Below are 23,970 nucleotides of genomic sequence, written 5' to 3'. Positions count from 1 at the left end.
GAAAAGGCAAAACAATAAACGCAGTAATAAGATCAGTGCTTGCCAGGGGTGGGATGGGAGGATGAAGAAGCAAAGCACAGGATTTTTAGGGCAACAGAAACAACCTCTATGATATCATAAAGAGAGACAGCTGTCATTATCAACTTTTCCCCAAACCCTCAGAATGTACTACACCAAGAATGAACCCTAAAGTAAGCCATGGACTTTGATCATCATGATGTGTCAGTGTGGGTGCAGCATTTGTTTTGTTTTAAAAGATTTTATTTATTTATTTATTTATTTGACAGACAGAGACAGTGAGAGAGGGAACACAAACAAGGGGAATGTGAGAGGGAGAAGCAGGCTTCCTGCCGAGCAGGGAGCCCAATGGAGGGCTTGATCCCAGGACCCCAGGACNATTTATTTGACAGACAGAGACAGTGAGAGAGGGAACACAAACAAGGGGAGTGTGAGAGGGAGAAGCAGGCTTCCTGCCGAGCAGGGAGCCCAATGGAGGGCTTGATCCCAGGACCCCAGGACCACGACCTGAGCTGAAGGCAGACACTTAACGGCTGAACCACCCAGGTGCCCCTGGGTTTAGCATTTGTAACCAATGTGCCACTCTGGCAAGGGATGTTTATAATGAGGGAGGCTATGCATGTGTTGGGGCAGGGAGTAAATGGGAAAACCCTGTACCTTCAATTTTGTTGTAAATCTAAAACTTCTCCAAAAAATAAAGTCTTAAAAAAAAAAAAGTCTTGCTGGGAAAAAAAAAGTCTGAAAATGTTGAACTACACTGGCTTCTCATAGCTAGTTCAGGGATATGTCAAAATATGCTCAAGATGGTCTGGGCTGGGTCAAACTGCCAGGTCATCAAAGATCCTCCTTAAATATCTAGTCGCACTACAAAAATAAAAACAGGATGATCTTGGAGTGAATGAACTTCAGGATGGGAGTGACTCATAGAAAATGTACTTCCTAAAGACATTTAATTGTTGCTATTGACAGGGATGTCATCATGGCTGCGCTCAGAAAGGCCTTTCTTTCCTGCATTGTTACTGACAACCAAGCTTACCTTAGCCGTCAACAGCTACTGCTCAAAGCACTCAAGAAGTCAGTATATATATTTACATGTTAATACATATGTGTGTGCATACATATATTTTAAATATTTTATTTATTTAGAGAAAGCATGCACAAGCAGGGAGAAGGGCAGAGGGAGAAAGAAAGAGAACCTCAGGCAGACTCTGCGCTGAGCATGATGCCTGGCTCGAGGCTCAATCTCACAACCCTGAGATCATGACCAGATCTGAAACCAAGAGTCCGACGCTTAACTGACTGAGCCACACAGGTGCCCCAAGAAGTCAGTTTTGTATATGAATCATATCAACCTGTTCGTACATAACAGACGTATTTGGAAAAGATCTGTGTAAATCAAAGTTTCTATATGTCAAATCACTTTATATAAGGTTTGCTTTTGTCATAGGTATCATATCCTCTACAGCGATGGCAGAAGCAGACAGGAACATCATGGCATTGGAAGTAGAACTAGATATCAACAATTACAGGCTATTCCATCAACTTTGCTTTCCTGCAGGCCAATGCTAGAATACACTTGGGCTGTATGTGCAACCCACGCTATCTGGGTCCGCCATCTTGGCTCGCTGAGGCAAACAGTGTCGCATGTGAACGAGGCACGGGCTTTGATGCCACGGATACATTGGTTCTCCACCTAAGGCTGCTGACTATTAGGAACACTACTCTGGGCGGTTTTCTTTTTTCTTTTTTTTTTTTTTTAGATTTTATTTATTTATTTGACAGAGACAGAGACAGCCAGTGAGAGAGGGAACACAAGCAGGGGGAGTGGGAGGGGAAGGAGCAGGCTCACAGCAGACGAGCCTGATGTGGGGCTCAATCCCATAACGCCGGAATCACGCCCTGAGCCGAAGGCAGACACTTAACCGCTGTGCCACCCAGGCGTCCCCTTTGGGCGGTTTTTAATTGCCTCAGTTTCCTCACCTGCAAAATGAAGATATCAATACTTTGTAGAATTGCTGTCAGAATAGGAAATGAATAACTGGCACAAAATAACAATCAATGACATGTTAATTATTATTACTTTTACATGCAGACATTGGTGAAGAAGAGCAAACTCAAAGTTTCCATGCGTGTCTCTCAATATAAGAAAAAGGGCAGCTTATTCAGTAAGCATTAGTTCATTACATTTCTATGCTACCTCTTATCATTGGTTTAGGTACTAGGGTTACTACTATGAATTAGGCCTGCATGGAGCTTAACTCCCAGAAAAAACTGATTTTATTGCCTGGACTTGATCCTAGCTGGGTTTTTCTTTTTTTAAATACAGATAATTTCTGTACTATGGAATTAATGTATTTCATCATGGTAAACTTCATTACCTATCTTTTTTCTTGCTTTGCATACTTAAAAGTAGGCAATCCCTTCAACTGGTAAGACTATAACATGTAAGAAAATTAAGGAAAATGAGTTAAACATTTATATTATAGTACTTATTTACAAAGACTCCAATTTCTTCTATTTAAAGCACAGGAAGTAAATTATAAACATAACCCCCTATATTTCTCTGGTTTGGGCTATAGTTAATATTTTAGAAATCCTTAACCTTATATCCAGCTTAAAAATCTGTATTATTAAAAGAGTCACATAAATTTTGAATCTAGTAAAACCACTCATTCTAAATGTTCAATTAATCTGAACTAGGCAAAATGTTTTCATAACATAAGAAAGCTAGGAAAGGAAAGCTGTAACCCCTTTCGGACAACATCATCATTGAGTCCAGCAGTATCCCACTCCAGCATCTTGTCCAGAAGGACAGGAGATACATCTGGCTCACTGCTGTAACTCAGCGCCCAGGCTGGGCAGGGCACATAGTAGGTACTCAAGAAATATCTGTGCCTAACCAGGTGGCAAGCACACTTACTTGAAATTTCAGTCTACCTGGCAGATCTCCAGCTAGAAACAGGACGGGTCATGCTATGGATTGAATGTTCATGTTCCCTCAAATCCCTATGGTGAAGCCCTAACCCTCAAAGCAAGGGCATTTGGAGGTGGGGTCTTTGAGCAGTAATTGGGTCATGAGGGTTGAGCCTTCATGAATGGGATTAGCGCCCTTATAAGAAAACACACGAGGATCACTCTGCTCTCCCTCCATCATGTGAGGAGACACCAATCAAGAAAAGGGCCCTCCCCAGAAAGCCACCATGTGGGCTCGCTCGGCTTAGACTTCATCTCCAGAGCCGTGAGAAATAAAGTTAAGCTGTTAGGTCACCTAGTCTATGATATTTTTGTGAGAGCAGCACCAGCTGACTAAAGCCATCACATGGATTTACTATAAAAATAAATATAGAGTAAAGATAGCATTTCTAATTCATACTTTTTACTAATTTAAACTTATACCATCAGAATTTCTCTGATTAAACTGGATGTGGGAGTATGGACATGGTTACGTACAGAATTAAAATTTGAATATTTTTATAAAACATTTTCAACCCAAATGAAGAGCTGTTGTTTAGGAAAATGTCCTTTCTTGTTGCCGCTCTATAAACCTCACAGAGCTTACAGTACAGTGGAGAGGCTGCAACCTTCCTGTTCATGTTCATTGTTGCAGCCGTATCATTTTGTGCAGCTCTGGCACCCGGCAAGCATTTAACACAATTTTTGTGAAGAAAGTGAAATAAGGAAAAGACAGCAAGAGACAGGAGGGAATCTCTCTTATGCAACAACTTTATAGTTCAATTGAAAAGAAATGTATCAATCTTCAAATTGTCATTTTGAGTACCTAATGTCATTATCTGGGAACCAGGAGTACTTGATTATTAAATCAGCAATGCTGATTACAGAATCAGAAGTACTCTATGCTGAATTAAATTCAGCAATTAATCAAAGCCAATGTGCCTGCTTGTAAATATTAATATTGAATTTTAAGCATACAAACCAGCCAATCGATTAACACCAAGATCATGACTTTAATCAGTGAATGTTGAGATACAATTTGCTGATTTCTCCAAGTAATGAAACCAAAGTCATTGTTGAAGCCTGATAAAAGGTAAACTGAGGCAAATTAAAATTCTTGAAAAGATTATTTGAGCAAACATCAACCGAAATCAGGCAGCGTTAAACAGAAAGTTAGGAGCGCTCCAACAAGAACTAGGGTCAAGGTTTTTATAGTGAACAAGTGGAAGCAAAGCAATTATTTGATTGCTTATAATTTAAGCAGTTGCTGTATTTGCCAAGTCCAGTTAGCTGCTTGTAAATGGCTGTTCTTTAGTTTCACTTTCTCGTATTCAAGCGTATTGATTCTGATTTAGCTTTTGGTTCGCTTATGTAGCTGACCAAGACGTCAGAGCGACTTGAGTGATGGTCTCCTTCTTTAAAAACTTGAACAAGCTTGATCTTGATGCCTTTGAGGTAGATACTGAAATTACAGAATCTTTTGGAGTCATTACCTACTGGCTGTGCCCTCACCTTTTGAATAAATCTGGAAACAGAGGTTGGGTACTACAAAGATTGTACTCTCAATTGCAAACACAGAGCAATATATTTTAGCATTTAAAAGCACAGGAACCAAGAAAGAAGTGTTGGCAAGGATGTGGAGCAAAAGGAACCCTCACGCACTGTTGGGAGGAATGCTAACTGGTGCAGGTACTGTAGAAAACAGCATGAAGATTCCTTAGGAAGATAAAAATAGAACTACCCTATGATCCAGTAATTCCACTACTGGACACTTACCTAAAGAATACGAAACACTAATTTGAAAAGATATATCCTATATTCATTGCAGCATCATTTACAACAGCCAAACGATGGAAGTAACCCAAGTGTCCATCAATAGATGAATGGATAAAGAAGATGTGGCATATATATAATAGAATATTACTCTGCAACAACATGGATGGATCTAGAGAGTGTAATGGTAAGTGAAATACATCAGAGAAAGACAAATACCGTATGATTTCACCCATATGTGGAATTTAAGAAAAAAACCAAATGAATAAAATAGGTAACTCTAGAGAACAACTGATGGGTACCAGAGAGGAGAGGTTGTTGGGGGGATGGGTGAAATAGTTGATGGGGATTAAGAATACAATTACCACAATGAGCACTGAGTTATGTATAGAATTGATGATTCACCTTATTGTACACCTGAAACTAATGTAACACTGTATGTTAATTATACTGGAAGTAAACACAGGAACTGGAGACTGCCCAAGTTCAAATCCCAACTCCACTACTTAGAAGCTGTGTGACTTAGGGCAGGTCACTTGACATCTCTGTGTTTCAATAAAATGGGAATAATATCTACTTCACATACTTGCTGGAAAATCAAGTTAGTTAATACCTGTGAAACACTGTAAATAGCATCTGCTAAATTGTGACTGTTCAGTAAATGTTAGCCATTACTAAAAAACCTCTGTATTCACCTCCATTCCTTAAAGTAACAATGGGTCATTGGCATCATGTACTAAATATACTCATGACAGCCGTTATTACTCTAAATTTGGATTGTTAAACATTAAAAAATTTTTAAACTTTTTTTTAAAGGAAGCCTACCTAAAGTCAGACACTTTCTTTCAAGTATTTCAGATATGTTTCTATCTCCTAGATTCTCCCACGGATAAAATTNGATCTTCCATGGATTGTTTTTTTGTTTTTTGTTTTTTTAATTTTTTTTTAAAGATTTATTTATTCAACAGAGATAGAGACAGCCAGCGAGAGAGGGAACACAAGCAGGGGGAGTGGGAGAGGAAGAAGCAGGCTCATAGCAGAGGAGCCTGATGTGGGGCTCGATCCCACAACGCCGGGATCACGCCCTGAGCCGAAGGCAGATGCTTAACCGCCGTGCCACCCAGGCGCCCCCATGGATTGTTAAACATTAAAAAATTTTTAAACTTTTTTTTAAAGGAAGCCTACCTAAAGTCAGACACTTTCTTTCAAGTATTTCAGATATGTTTCTATCTCCTAGATTCTCCCACGGATAAAATTTAGAGTCAGCATCAGGTGAATTCTATTTTTTTTTGGGAGGGGGGAACGTNCTAAAGTCAGACACTTTCTTTCAAGTATTTCAGATATGTTTCTATCTCCTAGATTCTCCCACGGATAAAATTTAGAGTCAGCATCAGGTGAATTCTATTTTTTTGGGGGAGGGGGGAACGTTTGCTATTTCAACATTTCTTTTTTCTTTTTTTTCTTTTTTTTTAAAGATTTTATTTATTTGACAGAGACAGCCAGCGAGAGAGGGAACACAAGCAGGGGGAGTGGGAGAGGAAGAAGCAGGCTCCCAGCGGAGGAGCCTGATACAGGGCTCGATCCCAGAACGCTGGGATCACGTCCTGAGCCGAAGGCAGACGCTTAACGACTGCGCCATGCAGGCACCCCTACTATTTCAACATTTCTGAGTTTCATTTTCACCAGAACATTATTGTGGGCAGCCCGATTGTTCTTCCCATAATTTGGATTTCCTATTCTGNGCCAGCGAGAGAGGGAACACAAGCCGGGGGAGTGGGAGAGGAAGAAGCAGGCTCCCAGCGGAGGAGCCTGATAACGGGGCTCGATCCCAGAACGCTGGGATCACGTCCTGAGCCGAAGGCAGACGCTTAACGACTGCGCCACGCAGGCACCCCTACTATTTCAACATTTCTGAGTTTCATTTTCATCAGAACATTATTGTGGGCAGCCCGATTGGTCTTCCCATAATTTGGATTTCCTATTCTGCTACCGGCACAGATGCAAATAAAATCATGAGTGTTATTTCACCTCATAATTAAGTCTATGTGGCCTGGTGAACTCTCGTATAAATGCACCAGTCCTAGAGGAATTAGCGATGCCCCTGCACAAAAGTCAGGCTTGCTTGCATATCCTGTTCGTCAGATTGAAAATTCATCTCAGAGCCCATCGTCAGTGCCATTGTTTAGTGTGAGCGTGAGAGTGTTTTAAAAACATGAGGCATTTGAAATGTCAGTTCTGTGAATTCCCCTTAAGTGCAGAAAGCCCAAATGACAGGTGCTATCTTCAATTAAAACTGCAGAATCGAAGGTGACTCTTACTGTCAGCAGCACTGGTCATGAAATGTGATGGGATTCCCGATAACATGCCAGTGAGAGCGCATGGACAACAGCCCCAGTGAGAGCGCATGGACAACAGCCCAGTTCATAGCAGTGCAAGGAACCGGCACAATTGCTACCTAACTGAAAGAACTTATGTAACGGATTTCATTTGATGAAAATCACCGGGACACAGAAATCGAACGTCGACTCTTTCTGCTTTCTGTTCCAATCTTTCTCTCTTTCACAGCTCCTCCTGGCTTTACTTGATAATAGGAACTTCCTCAACTTCCTCAACTCTTAATGATGTCAGATCCCAAAAACGTCCTTGCAGATGGTGAGCCTCTAAGCAACCTTCATCGGGAGATACGAGCATCAACCAACACACTGCTTGTCCATTAACGATGCCAGAACACAACATAATTTACACTTCACAAGTAATTGCTCCCTGCAGTCAACAAAGACCTTTCAAGACTTTTATGAATATAATTTTCTTCCTGCAATCCAAAAAAAATCTCATGGTATTTTCTCATCTGCACTATAAACATACCCACCATTCAAAGGGAAAAATAATATTTCAATTCCTAATAAAGACAAACTCCTTGTTTCCCCTAATTTTTTTTTTAAAGATTTTATTTATTTATTTGACAGAGAGAGAAACAGCCAGTGAGAGAGGGAACACAGCAGGGGGAGTGGGAGAGGAAGAAGCAGGCTCCCAGTGGAGGAGCCTGATGTGGGGCTCGATCCCAGGACTCTGGGATCACACCCTGAGCCGAAGGCAGACACTTAACAACTGAGCCACCCAGGCGCCCCTCCCCTAATTTTTTGCTCAAAGCAATCACCATGCTTTGAATGCCTTTACTGCTTGGTGCCCTTCAAAAGTCCTACTTATTCTTCTAGGTTCAGGGTTCAGATCAAGTGCTTTCCTACTTGTAGCAGTCCTTGCTGACCTTCCTCCTTGTCCTCATGCTNAAAAATAATATTTCAATTCCTAATAAAGACAAACTCCTTGTTTCCCCTAATTTTTTTTTTAAAGATTTTATTTATTTATTTGACAGAGAGAGAAACAGCCAGTGAGAGAGGGAACACAGCAGGGGGAGTGGGAGAGGAAGAAGCAGGCTCCCAGTGGAGGAGCCTGATGTGGGGCTCGATCCCAGGACTCTGGGATCACACCCTGAGCCGAAGGCAGACACTTAACGACTGAGCCACCCAGGCGCCCCTCCCCTAATTTTTTGCTCAAAGCAATTACCATGCTTTGAATGCCTTTACTGCTTGGTGCCCTTCAAAAGTCCTATTTATTCTTCTAGGTTCAGGGTTCAGATCAAGTGCTTTCCTACTTGTAGCAGTCCTTACTGACCTTCCTCCTTGTCTTCATGCAACAAATACCAATCATGCGTACTCTGTGCCAGCTCTCCAGCCAAGAACTGAGAGTGCAACAGAGAGGAGGAGAACAAGTGATGCCCTCCGGGTTCCTGGAGTCCCATATCGTGTCTTTTGAACTATCTTTAGTTGAACCACAAAACCATGCACATGCTTTCATTTAAACATGACATAATGAGGGGCACCTGGGTGGCTCAGTCGTTAAGGAGGAGCCTGCTTCTCCCTCTCCCACTCTCCCTGCTTGTGTTCCCTCTCTCGCTGGCTGTCTCTTTGTCAAATAAATAAAATCTTTAAATAAATAAATAAATAAATAAATAAATTATAAACATGACATAATGATTACTTACTCTGTGCCAGGGCATGGGGGATTGAGGGCATAGGGAAGATGTAACCTCAGGCCTGAAGCAGTTTACTCCAAGTCTAGTACAGACAAGTAAAGAACTACAACNAGTTGAACCACAAAACCATGCACATGCTTTCATTTAAACATGACATAATGAGGGGCACCTGGGTGGCTCAGTCGTTAAGGAGGAGCCTGCTTCTCCCTCTCCCACTCTCCCTGCTTGTGTTCCCTCTCTCGCTGGCTGTCTCTTTGTCAAATAAATAAAATCTTTAAATAAATAAATAAATAAATAATAAACATGACATGATGATTACTTACTCTGTGCCAGGGCGTGGGGGATTGAGGGCATAGGGAAGATGTAACCTCAGGCCTGAAGCGGTTTACTCCAAGTCTAGTACAGACAAGTAAAGAACTACAATGATGAGATGCAACCCTTCGTGGGTTGAGGAGGAGAGTGCAGACGACTTCACAGTGGTAGCGCACAAAGGGCAAAGGCGCCGTGTTGAGATGTGACCGCCATGGCACAGAGACACAAGGGGGCAAGAGCAGTGCCAGGGAAGTGGTAGACAGGCCAGGAATATGGGCAGAGGCCAGAAGATGAAGAACCCCTGCCCATCTTTACCAGGACCTTCGGCCAGGGCAATGGAGAGCCTTTGGAAAGTAATAAATGGAAAAAGACTAGACCAGATGGCAGGCTAAGGGTATAACAAGTTAAGAAACTAGTAAAATAGTTGGGAAGACAGTATAATTCTGTAAGTAGCTGATGGGAAGGAAGAGAAAAATTCAGAGAACTGAAGTTTATGAGGACAGAGTCCACATGGCGGGGGGCGGGGGTGAAGGAGGAAGATGCTGAACGTGAGGGATCTACATTCCCGTCTATGCTTTACCTTCCATGATGGTGGGCACCATGTTTCAAACCTCCTTTGTATGACAATGCTCACCTGCTGCAGGGTGCAGCCCAGTCAAGAGGGCTTCCATACAACGTAGCCAACTGATTGTTTAAGAAAAAAACCCAGCAAAATGTTTATTTTAACTGGTTTGAGCTCAATCTGGAGTAAAAAACCAAATGCACTAAGAAACGATGAAATAATGAGGGAAATTCTACTAATAAGACATTGAATAGTAATATCACTTCTAAATTGTTGAAATTTTATTGTAAATGTCGAAGAAATTATTCCCTGGAAAGTTTCAATCTCCTTCCTTATTTTTAGCCCTACGATAGATATTTAAAATGTTATGGTAAGCTTTTTGGGATCTGTGATTTAGAATCCTATATATGCCCCAAATGCCTTGTACGTGGAAATCACTAAATAAAAAAATAAATACATAAAACATGTAACACTGCAACTATCAGAAGTATATTCGATCAGAAATCTCTAAGCCCACCAAAGATCATCTACTTTACAATCATCAGCCTGTCCTACGAGTTAGAGACTACAATCAGCCTCTCAGAAGACAGACAGTACATCTGGGAGTCACACAAGAGGAAGAAAAGTCCAGGGAGTGCTCCCATTAGCAACATTTTATCCCAGCCTAGACAGCCCCAAACAAACTTTGTTTCTCTTCACCTTCCTTGACCCCTGTGCAATCTTAAATCTTAAGAATCCTGGGCTTCTGTTTATCTCTAAAACGGGGATAGAAATAGTTCTCACTTTATGAGGTTAACATAAGGATTAAAGAAGTCGATATGTATAAGGTGGTTAGAAAAGCCGTTTAAGTGTCCAATATTTCCTATAATTATTATTTTTTTGATGGGCCTAATCCTATGACAAAAGTCCAAAGAATATTCTAACTCTGAATTTTGTGAGAAATCTCTGACTGGAAACCCAGTTACCATTGTTTCCAGCAGTCTACAGGCTTTACACTTGTGTCAAGGACAGAATATTCTTAGAGTTCCAGGAAAGAAATCAGCAGGTCCATCCCACGGAGGCATGGGGTGTAAAGAGGAGAAGCACTGGCCTGGGAATCCCCAGGCCTGGCCTGACTCTTCCCTGTGTTAGCTCAGCTGGATGCGGAGCACATGGCCTAACTTCTCTCCCACTCAGGGTCTCAGTTTAAATGCTCTGACAAGGCCTGTCAATTTCATTTATCTCACAGGGTTCATTTGAGCATCAAATGAGAGGAGAAGGATGGAAATGCAATTTACTGAAATTCCATTCTCAGTTCTCATAATGGGGCCAGCTGGCTGTAGAGAATGAGGTAAGATGAAGGCTTAGGAGAGTGGACCTCACGGACGCTAATAAATAGGATGACACGCACAGTGTGAATCTCACATAGGTATTTGTAAAAATGCGCTTTACAGTGAAATTGCGATGTTAGTCTGAGATGAGGTTCACACCAGAGAACCGTAGAAACAAAGACGTCTTTGTACTGGAAAGATGGTATCTAGACACCCTAATCTCTGTCCGGATCTCTTTGTACTAAGCAAACAGTACAAAAACAAATGCATTTCTCTCAGATTGTTTTCCTCCTGTAATCAAGTGGTTAGTTTTTCTGGTCCAAAATACCAGGCGCCAGGCCTATGTCATTTTCTGGCAGGTGGGCAACAGAAAGGAAATCTCTAGGGGCCAAAGTAGCATGTTATTCGCAGTGGTGTTACAACCCAGTCTCCTTCCCGCCCACCACGTCAACACCGGTCCATTTCTCTCAGAAGGCCCTCACTGTCTGCTGCCTCACCTGGTCTACCCAAGTATCTTCTGCTGCTGCCCTAGGTCAAACAAGGCCTTCGCTCTAGAAGGAGCAGTTCTATTTACTTTCTTTTACATTCTACCTTTTAAGCCATTCTTTATGCATACGATGTCCATCTTCTGCTTCAGCACCAAAAGAAAAATTCAAATTCCATACTGTCTATAAAGTTTCTCAACACCCCAAAGCACCATTTCTGGGGACCTTTCCCTTCTCACTTCCTACTCACTTGGTGTGATCACCTATCGTCCAAAAAATCATGATATATCCTTGGAACCCCTGTGTATCAGAATCATGGGTGGTAGGCGTGTGTGTTTAAAACTCTAGCCTCAAGAAATCCTGACTGGGAAGATGTGGCCAGAGAAACAATTTTCACCAGCACCCCAGGTGATTCTCTCAGGTGGCAGGGAGGTCCCACTCAGAGGCAGCGTGCTGCCGTAAACTCATCCTGTGACAGAACTCTGCACGCTCACATGTGTGCACACACACTCAAAACACACTCAATGCCCTCACACGACACATTTAGTGATCACGCAGTAATTTGATTTGTCCCATAAATAGTTCATATAACATAAACGAATATTATTTTGAGTGGGAAAATATTTTAGGGTAGAACTTTTTATTATTTCAGCATCCAAAGTCCAGAGGTTCAATTTTGTTTTTACAAAATTTCTGGTGCAAAAACTTATTAGCAGCTTGGACAGGTTAAAACAAAAAAAGGGGCTGAATATTGCTCTTTTGATTCATTACTGATTATAAAATAAAACCAGGGCTTCAAAATCCACATTACTTAGGTACTACTCTAGGCTGAACTCTATAGTTGGTGTTTGTAGGAAAAATTGTGATTAAATGTGATTCAAAGCACAGACTTGTAAAGCAAGATTCACAGACCTCCCAGGGCAAACATCATAAACGCAATCATACTCACAAAAAACACCATCCCCACACGAGAGCGGACGAGAGTGGACCAGCCCATGCACACTGACTGCAATGGCCAACACTGTCATCTGTTTTTATCACAGCGAGTATGTTATACATACTTTGGACTGTTTCCTCAAATGCTCTGAGAAAAAAATTAAAGTATAAGTTCAGAGTTTACAAACAGAAAAGTAGTCCATCTTTGACAGTCCATCAGCAGTGTGCTGGAGTAACCTGTGTTTTCTGTATATTTCTTTTCCACCCAACCAGAACCACTGGATCAGAAATGGGCCAGCTCCTCCCCCAACCTGGCTCAGCCTTGTCCCTCAGGTGACTCAAGTTGCCCGTAAGTCAGGGAAGGGGAGAGGGGGATCGCTGGGAAAACCTAAGTCAACTCACTAACGAATAAGCATTAAATTACACTTGCTGATAGACTACATCTGAGTCTATTTTCAGCATCAAGAAGAACCGTGTCGTGTCCTATCTTATTCCCCTAATATCTGATGTTGTACCTTGATAACTTGTTTAGCAAGACAGTTCTTCCAGGTCTGGGACCTATGGAGTCCTTTCTCTGAATCCTCATCACCTTGGAGGGGCCTGAAGCTTGTATTTATGTGTGCTATTTGAATACAGGCCACCACTAGGATACACCTTTATGTCACTCAGGTGCCTCTTCCCTGCGACCACTCTCTCCCAACACTCTCTCCTTTCTTCCCTAGAACAAAGCTTATTGAACATGCCAAAGACCAAGTTCCTCAACCAGCTGCTCACCTCTCTAGTTTTTCCCATCCTGGTTAACTCTTCTAGTCCCCATCATGTCCTTTGAGTCATGCACCTGGGAACTCTAAGAATGTGTCCTCATATTTGAAATGAATCACTGCAAGTCTTTAGTTAGTAAAAACTCACATGCCAGCCTCACGTCAAACACGTAGGAACAAAACGGTAGAAAGCAATGGGGCTGGGGGAGGAAGCATCAGCTGATTTCATGAGGACAATGGAGGGGGGGAATCACAGTTAACATGACTTCAGGGATCTAATTCAGTTTGTCTTTTTGCTTAGAGTGATGTTTTCCTCACCCTCCCCAGCTTCCTGATTCAGGAGTAGTCGTCACTGGCTATTGTCCTTTGTAATCTACAAGGCAGCTGGAGCCTCATGCTCTGAGTCAGACAGACTGTAACTGACCACCCTCCATTCCCAGCATTTTCTTCCTCGCATTCACACTGCTCATCCAACCATCAGCCAAACTGCCAGGAAATTTGTTTCCAGTGGCAAAGCTAGGAAACAAAACACGTCTGCGCTCCAGAACGAAGTACAGCTTTGGGATCCCAAGCAGAGATTATGAATTTTAATTCTCTACTGCAGCATAGCCGTGCCCAGGCAAGAACATTAGAACAGGCTAATCAAGGGAGAAATCAGTGGGGGTATCTGTGCCGCAGATCACTGACAGCACTCTAACTTAGCACCGCCAAGGCTAATAGCCTCCTTATAGCCTCTCCTCCCATTAAAGATGCCCTGCAACAAGCTACCCAAGAATATTGGTGCAATTATCACAGTTAGTAAATTGGCAGGTGATATTCTCTAAGTGCGCTAGGCCACGAGTTGAGGATTTCCTGTGCACCCTTTACTCTTTCAGACTGAGTGCAGTTCTAAGAGGAGTAAGAGTGGAGGTACAATCATAAATAATGCATGAGAACTACAGGTGTGGAAAGCTTTATTCAGACCTGCCGTGCACTAATGCATGCGAAAGCCTGGTATTGGCTACAATGTGACTGGATTTGCTACTGTGTGTGTCCAAAATGGTAATGAGAATGACAGAGTTGAAGTAGAATCCCGACCCGTGATCCAGTCCTTAGCCCCTCTCCAGTTGTTGTCTACTCTGTTGCCCCTCCTCCCAGATCTCTCCTCTCCAGACCTGGAACATTTGGCTAGGTAATAAAATCACAGCATTTCAAAGGCCACAAAAGTAAATAAAAGTGATTTGTGCGGTTAAATACTCTACCAGTAAGGTCCTAAATTCCCAACCTTGCAAAGCTTTATTCTCAAGTAAGTTAGGTGCCTCTCCTATTTTCCAACTGTGCTCAAATCTTTAGAGTAGTGATGTCACCACAAACCAGTGATCTCTGGACTCTAGTTATCCCAGAAAGAGTTGAAGAAAATCCGAAACCAGAAAAGGGATAGTAGGCTTAAGGATTCCCTAAACTCATCACATCCTCCCAGAACGCATGACACCATATATATTAAAACAATTTTCCTTACGAATTTCTGAATTAAGGAAAATTCAGCTGAGCCCCAAAATAGAATTCAGATCTAAGTACTTACTAAGAGTATTCGTATTTCCTTTAACTAAATGGGGGAACAAGATCACCTTTTCTCCATAATGCAGCCTATCATGTGGAGAGCGTTTAGGTTACTTTCAGATCTGAAATTCCATGACGCTCCCCAGGCGGTGTGGGTGTCTCACACCAGAACCTTCGCTTCTACAATGACTTTTGTATGAGACTCCAAGCCCTGGGTGTCGGATCGGTCTTGTGAAGCCTCTCCTGCCACAATTTTTCAACCCGTACTATTCAGTCAGCTTCAAATTATCTGAAAACATTTCCTTAGCGCAAGTTGCCATTCAGCAAGTGCGTCCACAAACAAGGAATCATCGTTTCTCAACATGACAGTGACCTCAGGAAGGTGTGGTTATGCAAGATGGTTCTGGTGCCTGGGGCATGACCCCGTAAATCTCTTCTGTAGGACGTGTGATGGCACAGCTGGAAAATCACAGCTCCAACCTTTCCTGGAGACGAACATGTGGGTGACAGAGAGTCTCCAACATGGAAGAGGATGGAAAATCTGACCATTTCACAGTCCTCCCTGCATTTTTTTTTTTTTTACACAGCCCTAAACACTCCCGGTAGTTGGTGCCAAGCTCCAGCTAACCATCTGCCCAATGCCCCCAGTTTGGCCAAATGGCTACGGTTGAAGGAAACTCCAGAACCAGTTCTAAGCACCACCATCCAAGGCCATCGAGTTATCTCAAGAAGCAAGTTCTGACACCCACCTGGATTTAGTGAACACATATTTCTTCCACCAGTCTCTGCTATTGGAATGGGCTGAGAATAGGCCATCCCCTGGTCCTTAGGGACCTCACTGTCTGACACAGGACACCTATCCATGAGGAGTCACTTTCCACAGCCCTCCACTGTGATTTTGCTCAAAATATATCCTCATTCAATCAATGAACTCTTGTTTATTAAGTAGCTACATCCCAAATGCCCCAACTCTTGGCCCGAAAACTTGAACAACCGTATATACATGCTTTGGAGACAGAAATATACCTATGTCACACAGAGGTCACACAATAGAAAACACAGGCTAGTACAAAGACTGGTGTCCAAAAAACCTAAGAGAAGAATGTGGTTTTCTAAGCACAGAACTAAAGGAGAGACAGACACTGGCTCTCTGTTGTCCTGAGGAAGTTTCCCCAACTCATCCCTACTCCACTTAACATACAGGTAAGGATCCATTTCAATGAAGCAACGTCACCTGGCTTGCTTCTCATTTCCCTTGATCATTTTAGTGCCACTGTGGGAAGCATGTGTAATGTGCTTACGGACCCATGCCTCCACCTCTCAACAAATTAGTGTTTCCTCAGTAAATCCCAGTGAAAGTGCACTCTAGAAAAAGCAATGCTTGCAAAACAGGTCATGTTCATTTTTCAGAATTCAGAATGAAGTGGCTAACCCCTGATATACAATAAAAATGATTAAATGCAAACACTACTGAGACTCTGTAATAAATATTTTATGTATTAATATGTTTTCGAAAGTCTTATTTCATTTTTACTGCTTTTCGGTATGGCATTATTCTATTTTAGTACACGCAATGAAATGATCTTCCACGAAAAAAGGGAGGCATTTCTGGCCCATTTTAAATAAGCAAATGGATAATTATTGTGCTATTAATTTGTTATATAAATTGTTTAAATTGCTAACTCTTTCCTCTTTCCATTATTAGAGATGGTGCATTCCTTCCCAAGGAAAATGGAAAATTCCCTTCCAAAGTGAAGGGTTTCCTCCCTCGTGCCCCAGATACACCATCCAGGTGCTCTGTCCCATGATTATCTCACAAAGACACCATAAACTTGATGAAAAGCATTCAGTATAATGGTTGCTTAATGCTCACTCAAGGTCAAAACCTACCAAAATTCTCTTCCCTACTCAGAAGCTACCCCCTTGCTTTGGGAGCAAAGCACTGCTTGGGGACTACAACTGCCTTTGTGGAGTAATGCCCAGGGGCCTGCGATCTTGAGTTGCCTTCTCCTGTGACAGGCTTAGGTATGTTTCAATAGTCTCTCTTCCTCATTTACATTTGCTGTTTATGGAAAAGGGAAAGAAGAAAAACTATTGTCTTCTAGGGAGTTCTCAGTAGCTATGTTACCAAGTTATTTCCTAATAACCTGGCACAGTTGGGCAAAAGGAAATCTTTTTCTAAACTATTAACATCTCCTTAGGATAAACCTTTTACACAGGTGTTGTTATGGTAGCCCAAGTGGCACACATGGCCATCAGACACATATTTAGAAGCTTCTATTAAGTGGGAAATGCTGGAGAGGAGAGCAAAAAGAGGCAATGAAAGCTATGCCCATGAGATCCTGGCAGTGTGCTGAACTTCCTGATGCTATTTTCACAGAGAGAAAAGGAAAATTGCTGCTTGTAGATTTCACATTTTAGAAACTGACTTTTTCATTTTTTAGGCTGCCTGCCTCCCCTCTCCTTATCGATAAGTAAGAAAGATGTCAACACTTTACAGACTTAATTAGAAAGTGGTAGAATACACTGTCAGCTAGATTTGCAGAATCCTGACACAGAAATCCTCAGGCACACAGCACCTGGGCAGTGACACTGATAGCTTCGCACCCCGCCCCCCCAACCCCCAAGCCAAAAGCCAGTATGGTGTGGGACCAGGAGAGATTCCCCCAACACCTCCTTCTTAATCCTATCCGCCAAAGAGTTCCCTGCCATTAAATAAAGATGCTAAAACTCATGGAAACAAGTTACGACCCAAACACCACCTTCTTAATTTGGATAGAAATGTTTGGAACCAGAGTGAGCGGCAGCAGAATCTTACACTCCCAGAGGGAGGGGTCACTTCTCTTTATTGGAGCCCCGCACACCATTAGCCCCAGTGAGGGCCCTTAGGGTAGACTCCAGCAGCATCCTTTAGAAAGGGGTCAACCTCCTTTCCTTTAACCAGGTCTAGGCTGAGTTTCTGCATCACAAAGAGTGAAAAGTTTCAGCGTGTAGTAATCAGTCAGGCTTAAGTTACTGCCCTATGTCTGGTCTGGCCCTTTGTAAAGAAACCAACCCATCTCGGAAATCACAGTTTAACAGAACACAAAGGAAACCTTGATTTAGGTCTTACTACACGAAAGGAAAAACAGTTCAGGATTAAGATCAGAAGCAATGTTCTAATGATCTTAGAAGTAAGTGTAAGAGGAAAATTAATGCAATAAGTATGCTAGTCAATCGGCTGCTTTCTTTGAAGCTATGACTTTTTTTCTTTTTTTTTGGAGGCAGTGGCATTTAAGCAGGTGTCTGTTTCATTCAACAGCAACTGAAAAAGAAAAAAAGAAAAAAAACCACAACTGATCAGTTTTAAAAAACGTGGGCAGGAAAAACAAACTCAGCAACTAATATCTGGCATGCTCCTTCAGCGGTCCGGACATGGTAAATACGCCACTTTGAATCCCACACTCACATCGGGTAATGTGCATAGGTCAATGACTCAGGTTGCTGCTCTTATGTGTTCAGTCCTCATGACTGTCCCGATTGCTGAATTATCACTACCACTACCCCCACCAACCCACCCTGGGTATTGGAGGCACCTAGCAATTGCAGGTACTGCCTTAGGAACCACCATGTACTTCCTCACAGCTCAACTCCCTGCAACAAGTCTTGTATTGGACTCAGTGTCTTAACTGTGGGATTTTCCAGAAGTTCTCTCCTCCGGCCCAGCAACATGGACACATTATCATCTTTTCATATATAAATCCCCACGTATGGAAGGTGCTTAGGTATGTGTTTTATCTGTCATCGTCAGTCAGTCCCTACAGGATCATACAGCAAGGGACTTGGGTGGCAGGCGGTGGGTGGGGAGAGATGTAAACCCTCGATTCTGAACAGTTATCTCACTGGGATGAGCAGTTAATTCCCTGAGGCCACTCCTAGATTAAGTGTGTCGGGGACTGGACGCCACTGACTGCAACGATTCCTACAGAATAAAAAACCCCACCAGGACCTGGAAAAGTTATTTTAAAGTTCCATCTCCGGGGTACCTTTGGCTTTTATCTTCATAGAATCCTCCAGACTAGAGCATTCCAACAGGTACACCTGGTGGGCAGCAAATGGGTCATTAATATGCCACAGATAGTGCTCCCTTCCCCCATTGGAGCAGCCATCCAGTGGCCAAGGAGGCTGAGCTCTGACTGGTCGTCTCCAGCTGGGGGTGACCTGGGCCGCTCACTCCACCGTGTTGGACTCAGATGTTCATTTCCTGCAGGCCATGATGCAGAAAGGCTACAGTGCCGCTCTGTTCTGCCGTCTTCTCCTCTAACTGGGCTGTCAATTGGGTTCATAAGATTAGCCATTCTATTTAAAATATCTGGGAAAAGTGACACCTTTATAGGCTTGCATGCTACCTCATTTTCAGCTTCTTTTTATAGAAAATTTCATCAATGTTCACCATAATGGGATGGGAGAATATCTAGCCAGGAACCAAAATGCACTAAGCCTACATCCTGTCCTATCCATCAATGCCTGCACGGCCGCTTTGGAAGACAGATGTGTAAATGGCGTAGCTAAGGGAACTGGGCGCCCAGGGTGCACGAGGTAGCACAGAAGGCATCACGGGCAGTACTTCCGCTCACTTCTGCCCAGGTCTGAGGGGGGTCCCATGTGGTCTGCAACTACACAAGCAGGCCAGACCAATTTCCATTCCCTCAACCTGCCTGAAATCAAAGAGCTTATTCACAACCACCTTTTCTTCTCAGGGGACTAAGACAGGGTTGGGGGCCAGTAGAGGGATCTGTAACCCCCTCTGAAGACCAAGATGGAAAGATTGAGAAAAGGGGGAAATGAGAAAAAAATGTCTATCCTTTCTCAAGTTCAGAATTACCCTGCAGTTCAAAATGTGCCTTTGACAACACTCACTGTCACTGCAACACTCACTGTCACCACGGAGGCTCGGGCTGCCCTGTGCCCGCTGCCGCACATCTGCCCCAGCATCCCCATCTCCGGCAGCGTCCCCCCAGCCTCGCTAGCCTTGGCCTTCTCTCACCTGGCTCTGCACCAGCCTCCAAGCAGCCCCCCAGCTTCTACTCCTTGCCTGCCACTCTGTCTGTGCGGGAATCAGTATGAGCTTGCGGCATGCAAATCAGGCGATGTTACCGCTCTTCCTAACTCTGCAAAGGCTTCCCATTTTTCTTTGAATAAACGCAAAATGGGTAACTCCGTCTGCATGGTCTGCAGACATTTTTCAACTCCATTTCCAACCTCACTGCATGCAATGCAAGGATTCGTATGCAAACCTCCAACCACCTCACGCTCTGAAGGCTCTTCAAACATTCTCCCCTGCTTCAGGGCTGCTGTACTTGCTGGTCCTCTGATCTCCTCCCACATTTCCAAGGGAATACAATCCTTTCATCCTCTAGGTTTCAGCCTAAACCTCACCTACTCAGAGAGGCCTTTTTGGCCCACACCAGCCAGACAGCCCTGCTCCCTCTCACAGCTAGGGTCTCTTCACAGTGCTTACACCTGCTGTTTGCACTCTCTACAGCGGCTTCAGTCCTTTGTCGCTTCAACTCGCTCACTGCTGTCCTGTCACTCACCGGGCTGTCCCTGGTGCCCAGCACAGTGTCTCACAATCAAGGACTCTCTCAGAACTTGTTGAATGACTGACCCAGGAATAAGTGAGAACCCACAATATGGCTGGAGCCATCGATGCCTATTTCCTTGTTGTTGAGCCTTTATTCCCAAGTTGAAGACATCAAGATTTTTTTAATTCTCTCACTATTTAATTGGACTCTTCAATATTTGTCTCTAAGTAAGAAAGCAATACATTTCAAGACCATAATTTCCCAATTTATCATCAGTTGTGCTAATAATGACTACTAGACAACCTACGACATCAGTTCTGACAATTATCCCCTCAAAGAGAGAGACAAGTTCAAATGAATCTAGGAAACACTCCACGTTATTTCTTTTTCTGCTTCGGAAATTCACAATGCACATTAGCATATTAAAGCTCCAAAGGAATTATAGAAGAGAACCCTGATTAACTGTATCTAACACAAGATTTCCCATACTTGACAGCAGAACCCATTTTTACCACTACCAATTAATATCCCCAAGGACTAGCATTTCCAAGAATACATTTTAGAAACAATTTTCAGATAAATATATAGAATAAAATTTCAAATGTAGTGTTTTTAAGAGGCATTCACCCGGTTTAAGATAAAGATACTGGTGATAAAATTTTGAAACACTAACAATGATAGTTAAAAGTCATGATCTCTACACCAGAGGTTAATTACATGATGATATCATATACCGTAATTACAGGATGATTATCACCTACACCATTTACATCTTCTGTTTATCTTCTAGACAGTTCAATAGTGCCCATCGGTGATGTTACTAGGAGTTCAACCCAAAGCTGAGTAAGCCTGGAAATGTTCGACAGCAAAATTTCACAATGTTGTTTATGCAAACATAATTCATTTGACCTCATTTGCCATAGCTGAGAGGCAAAGACTCATGCATATTTAATCATCAATGTAGGAAATAGCAAAAAGCTTTTCTTTCCCTCCACCACAAAAGATGCATTTTCTCAGGGCCTCTCCCACCGAAACCAGGAAGAAAACAGATGTCACGTTAGCATTGGCAAAAAGTTACACCTCTAGCATTAACGTGGATTACATAGTTAATAATTAAGAATCAAAATAGCTAGAATGACAGAAAGATAATCGATTAAATCTGAGACTGATCTTTGATTATAGACAGAGAGATTAAGAACTCACTACAATTGAAACGTCAGCACTGATATAAGAACAAGAGAGGGGAACTGTAGAAGGATGCAGCCCACAGTAGCGCAGAACAGAGAAGCAGACAGGAGAGTAACTCAGAACTGGGTAATACCAGGGAAGGAGGGTCTGGGTCAGAACCAGTTCAAGCACTACCCCTCAACCCCTCTAGGATGAGGTCTGATAACCTAGTACCAGACTTTGCTCTTCAACTTGATCTGTAGTTGAAATATAAAATATTAGAACAGAGTGTACCTGACAGATTATATTTTACTACGAGCATGTTCTTATAGGACTGGAAAGAAGGTCATGGGGGGCTATAACTTTCTCCCCTCAAAAATAAGACTATTAAACTTCACTAGTTGAGAATCCGTGACAATTCCAACGACAGAGCTCAAGTTTACCACACGCTCTCACAGAGCATGTAACAGACGAACGGTGGGAAGAAGATGGCGGAGGTGCCGGCTGAGGGGGCTCTTGGGGATCTGGTGTGTGCTTACTCCCAGCCCCAGTCCCCAGTTATGCCCCACGGTCACCTTTGCCCTGTTTCGGACTTTATCCTCCAAGCATCCCAAACTACGTTGCTTCCCACACATGCCGTGCTCTCTCAGGCTGCTCCCGCCGCTCAGAATGCCTTTCTACCACCCACATCACCCTCTCTCGCCCAGTGAAATCCGACTTATCTTTCAAGGCCCAGCTCAGGTGCCTTCCATGAGCTCCCCTCCTTCTCAGTGTGGACTAAGTGCATCTTCCAGTCCTTACACAACTGTATCAGAATATTAATACTATATTATATGGCCTATTTACTTGGCAGTTTATCTGTCAGGCTTATATCCTCAGTGTCTGCCATACTGAATAGTCAACAGTGATTGATAAATACAGGTAGAATGAACACATGAAAAAATCCATTTGTAAAAAGAAACAGAGGAGTGACAATCTGAAACTGAATTTGGCCAATAATCAGGACTCGTGGGTTCTGGTGCCTACTGACTTAGGAGTCCTTGGTTTGACATGCTAGTTTGAGCAGCTCTGCCTATACCCAGGAACCCCGGTCTATATCCCAGGCCCCACTTTCTTCTCTGTGCTACTCTTATACCCTCTCTGCTTAAACTACTGAGACACATCGCCATGGTAGTGAAACTCTCAGCAACTAAAGCGTCACCATAAGTAGGCAAAAGGCTGTCTGCACACAGACCGTTAGAAATAATTATCACTTTTCCACAGCAAAGAGCAGATGTAATGGCCCCCCACAAGTCATTTGAACTATTTGTGCAGACACTGAACTACAAATTTGCAAGGTTCACTGACCAGGAAAATGGTGTTAATTGTGGTGCTCTGGTTTCAGGATCTACAATTTAGGCAGAATCAGAGTTGTTTTAAAAATCTATATATTGATTTTACTTTAATGATGGTAGGGGGAAGCAGAAACAGGGCCCCGGGAGATGAAATGTATTTCTTTACTGGTGTGTTCTAAAATATGCCACTAAACTTGGTTCTGGAAATGTCATTTTCATGCCAAATTAAAAGTAAACATAATTATGTGTAATACATCAAAAGTACCTAATTAAAGCACTCTGAGGCTAAAATATGCAGACAGACACAACTAGTTCTAACTTATTTCATAATAATTTCATTATTTATTTATTGAAAAGTATCACTCAAAAGCATTAAACTCACTTGTGTTTATAAGAAGAGCTTAAAAACTGGCAGTGATTGTCATTATAATTCCTTCCTGGTTTTCTGCTTTGGGAAATATATAAGCATCTGATTATTTTGATACTAAAAGGGGGAAAAAAAGAACACAGGCAATTTTAAGTATGGGGAGGCGGTGAGTGAAGATGAAGCCTGATGAGTCATGATGAGCTCGATGCAAATAAAAACACTGGCATTGTGACCAGATACAAAACTATCCATCACACCCATATGAAGACCTCAGTCTCCCTCAGTCCACTCCATCCCTCTGCAATGAGTAATTTCCATGGCGACAGTGCCCTCTCTCAGCTTGGGGAGTGAGCTGTCAGTCACCCCCAAAGACCCTGCCTCCGGAAGTGAGGCTGACCCCAGGCTCTGCAAAGGAGCCTCCAAGGAGGGCTAGAAGGAGACAGGGCTTAAAGCTTCCACAGAGAGCCCCTGCCATGATTCATGGCAGTTCTGTGGGGAAAAGAGAAAAACAGAAGATAACAGGAAAGGAACTGAAGAGGCCTAAAGCCCTGTTCCAAATTGGGAAGAAAATTTCACACTCCCAAAAGTATTTCACATTTACATGTACAGAAGGGTGTGTGTTAGGTGCTCCATGTCCCACTTATTAAAATCAGGCTAACAGCAAAAAAGGGAAAGAATCTGAAAAGGGCAAAGGTGAGAAAATAAAGGAGAAATGCCAAGAAAGAGCCAAGAAACGAGACCCACATAAATACTGGGTCTGAAAGTTGAGCTCATCTTAGATCTGGTAGAAGAATGTAGGATGACAGAGAATCACTCATGGAACTCCGACATGCCTTCCGCAGACAATGTTACTTCTC

At 42.8% G+C, this 23,970-nt stretch overlaps 1 protein-coding gene across 13 annotated transcripts in view; it reads right to left on the bottom strand.

Annotated features, from left to right (window-relative positions):
- CCDC85A (coiled-coil domain containing 85A) overlaps window positions 1–23,970 on the bottom strand; it is a 197,353-nt gene that overhangs the window by 70,355 nt on the left and 103,028 nt on the right. The window contains exon 3 of one of the 13 annotated variants that reach the window (XM_034659164.1): window positions 17,957–17,985. The exons of the other annotated variants lie outside the window; for them this stretch is intronic. Coding sequence (XP_034515055.1) covers window positions 17,972–17,985 — 14 coding nt within the window. The 3' untranslated portion in view covers window positions 17,957–17,971. Of the gene's footprint in view, window positions 1–17,956; window positions 17,986–23,970 lie in introns of those variants that run through there. 13 annotated transcript variants of the gene reach the window in all.

Source organism: Ailuropoda melanoleuca, chromosome 4 (assembly GCF_002007445.2).
Source record: "Ailuropoda melanoleuca isolate Jingjing chromosome 4, ASM200744v2, whole genome shotgun sequence".
NCBI lineage: Eukaryota > Metazoa > Chordata > Mammalia > Carnivora > Ursidae > Ailuropoda > Ailuropoda melanoleuca.
This window is presented reverse-complemented; position numbering and strand designations above follow the sequence as displayed.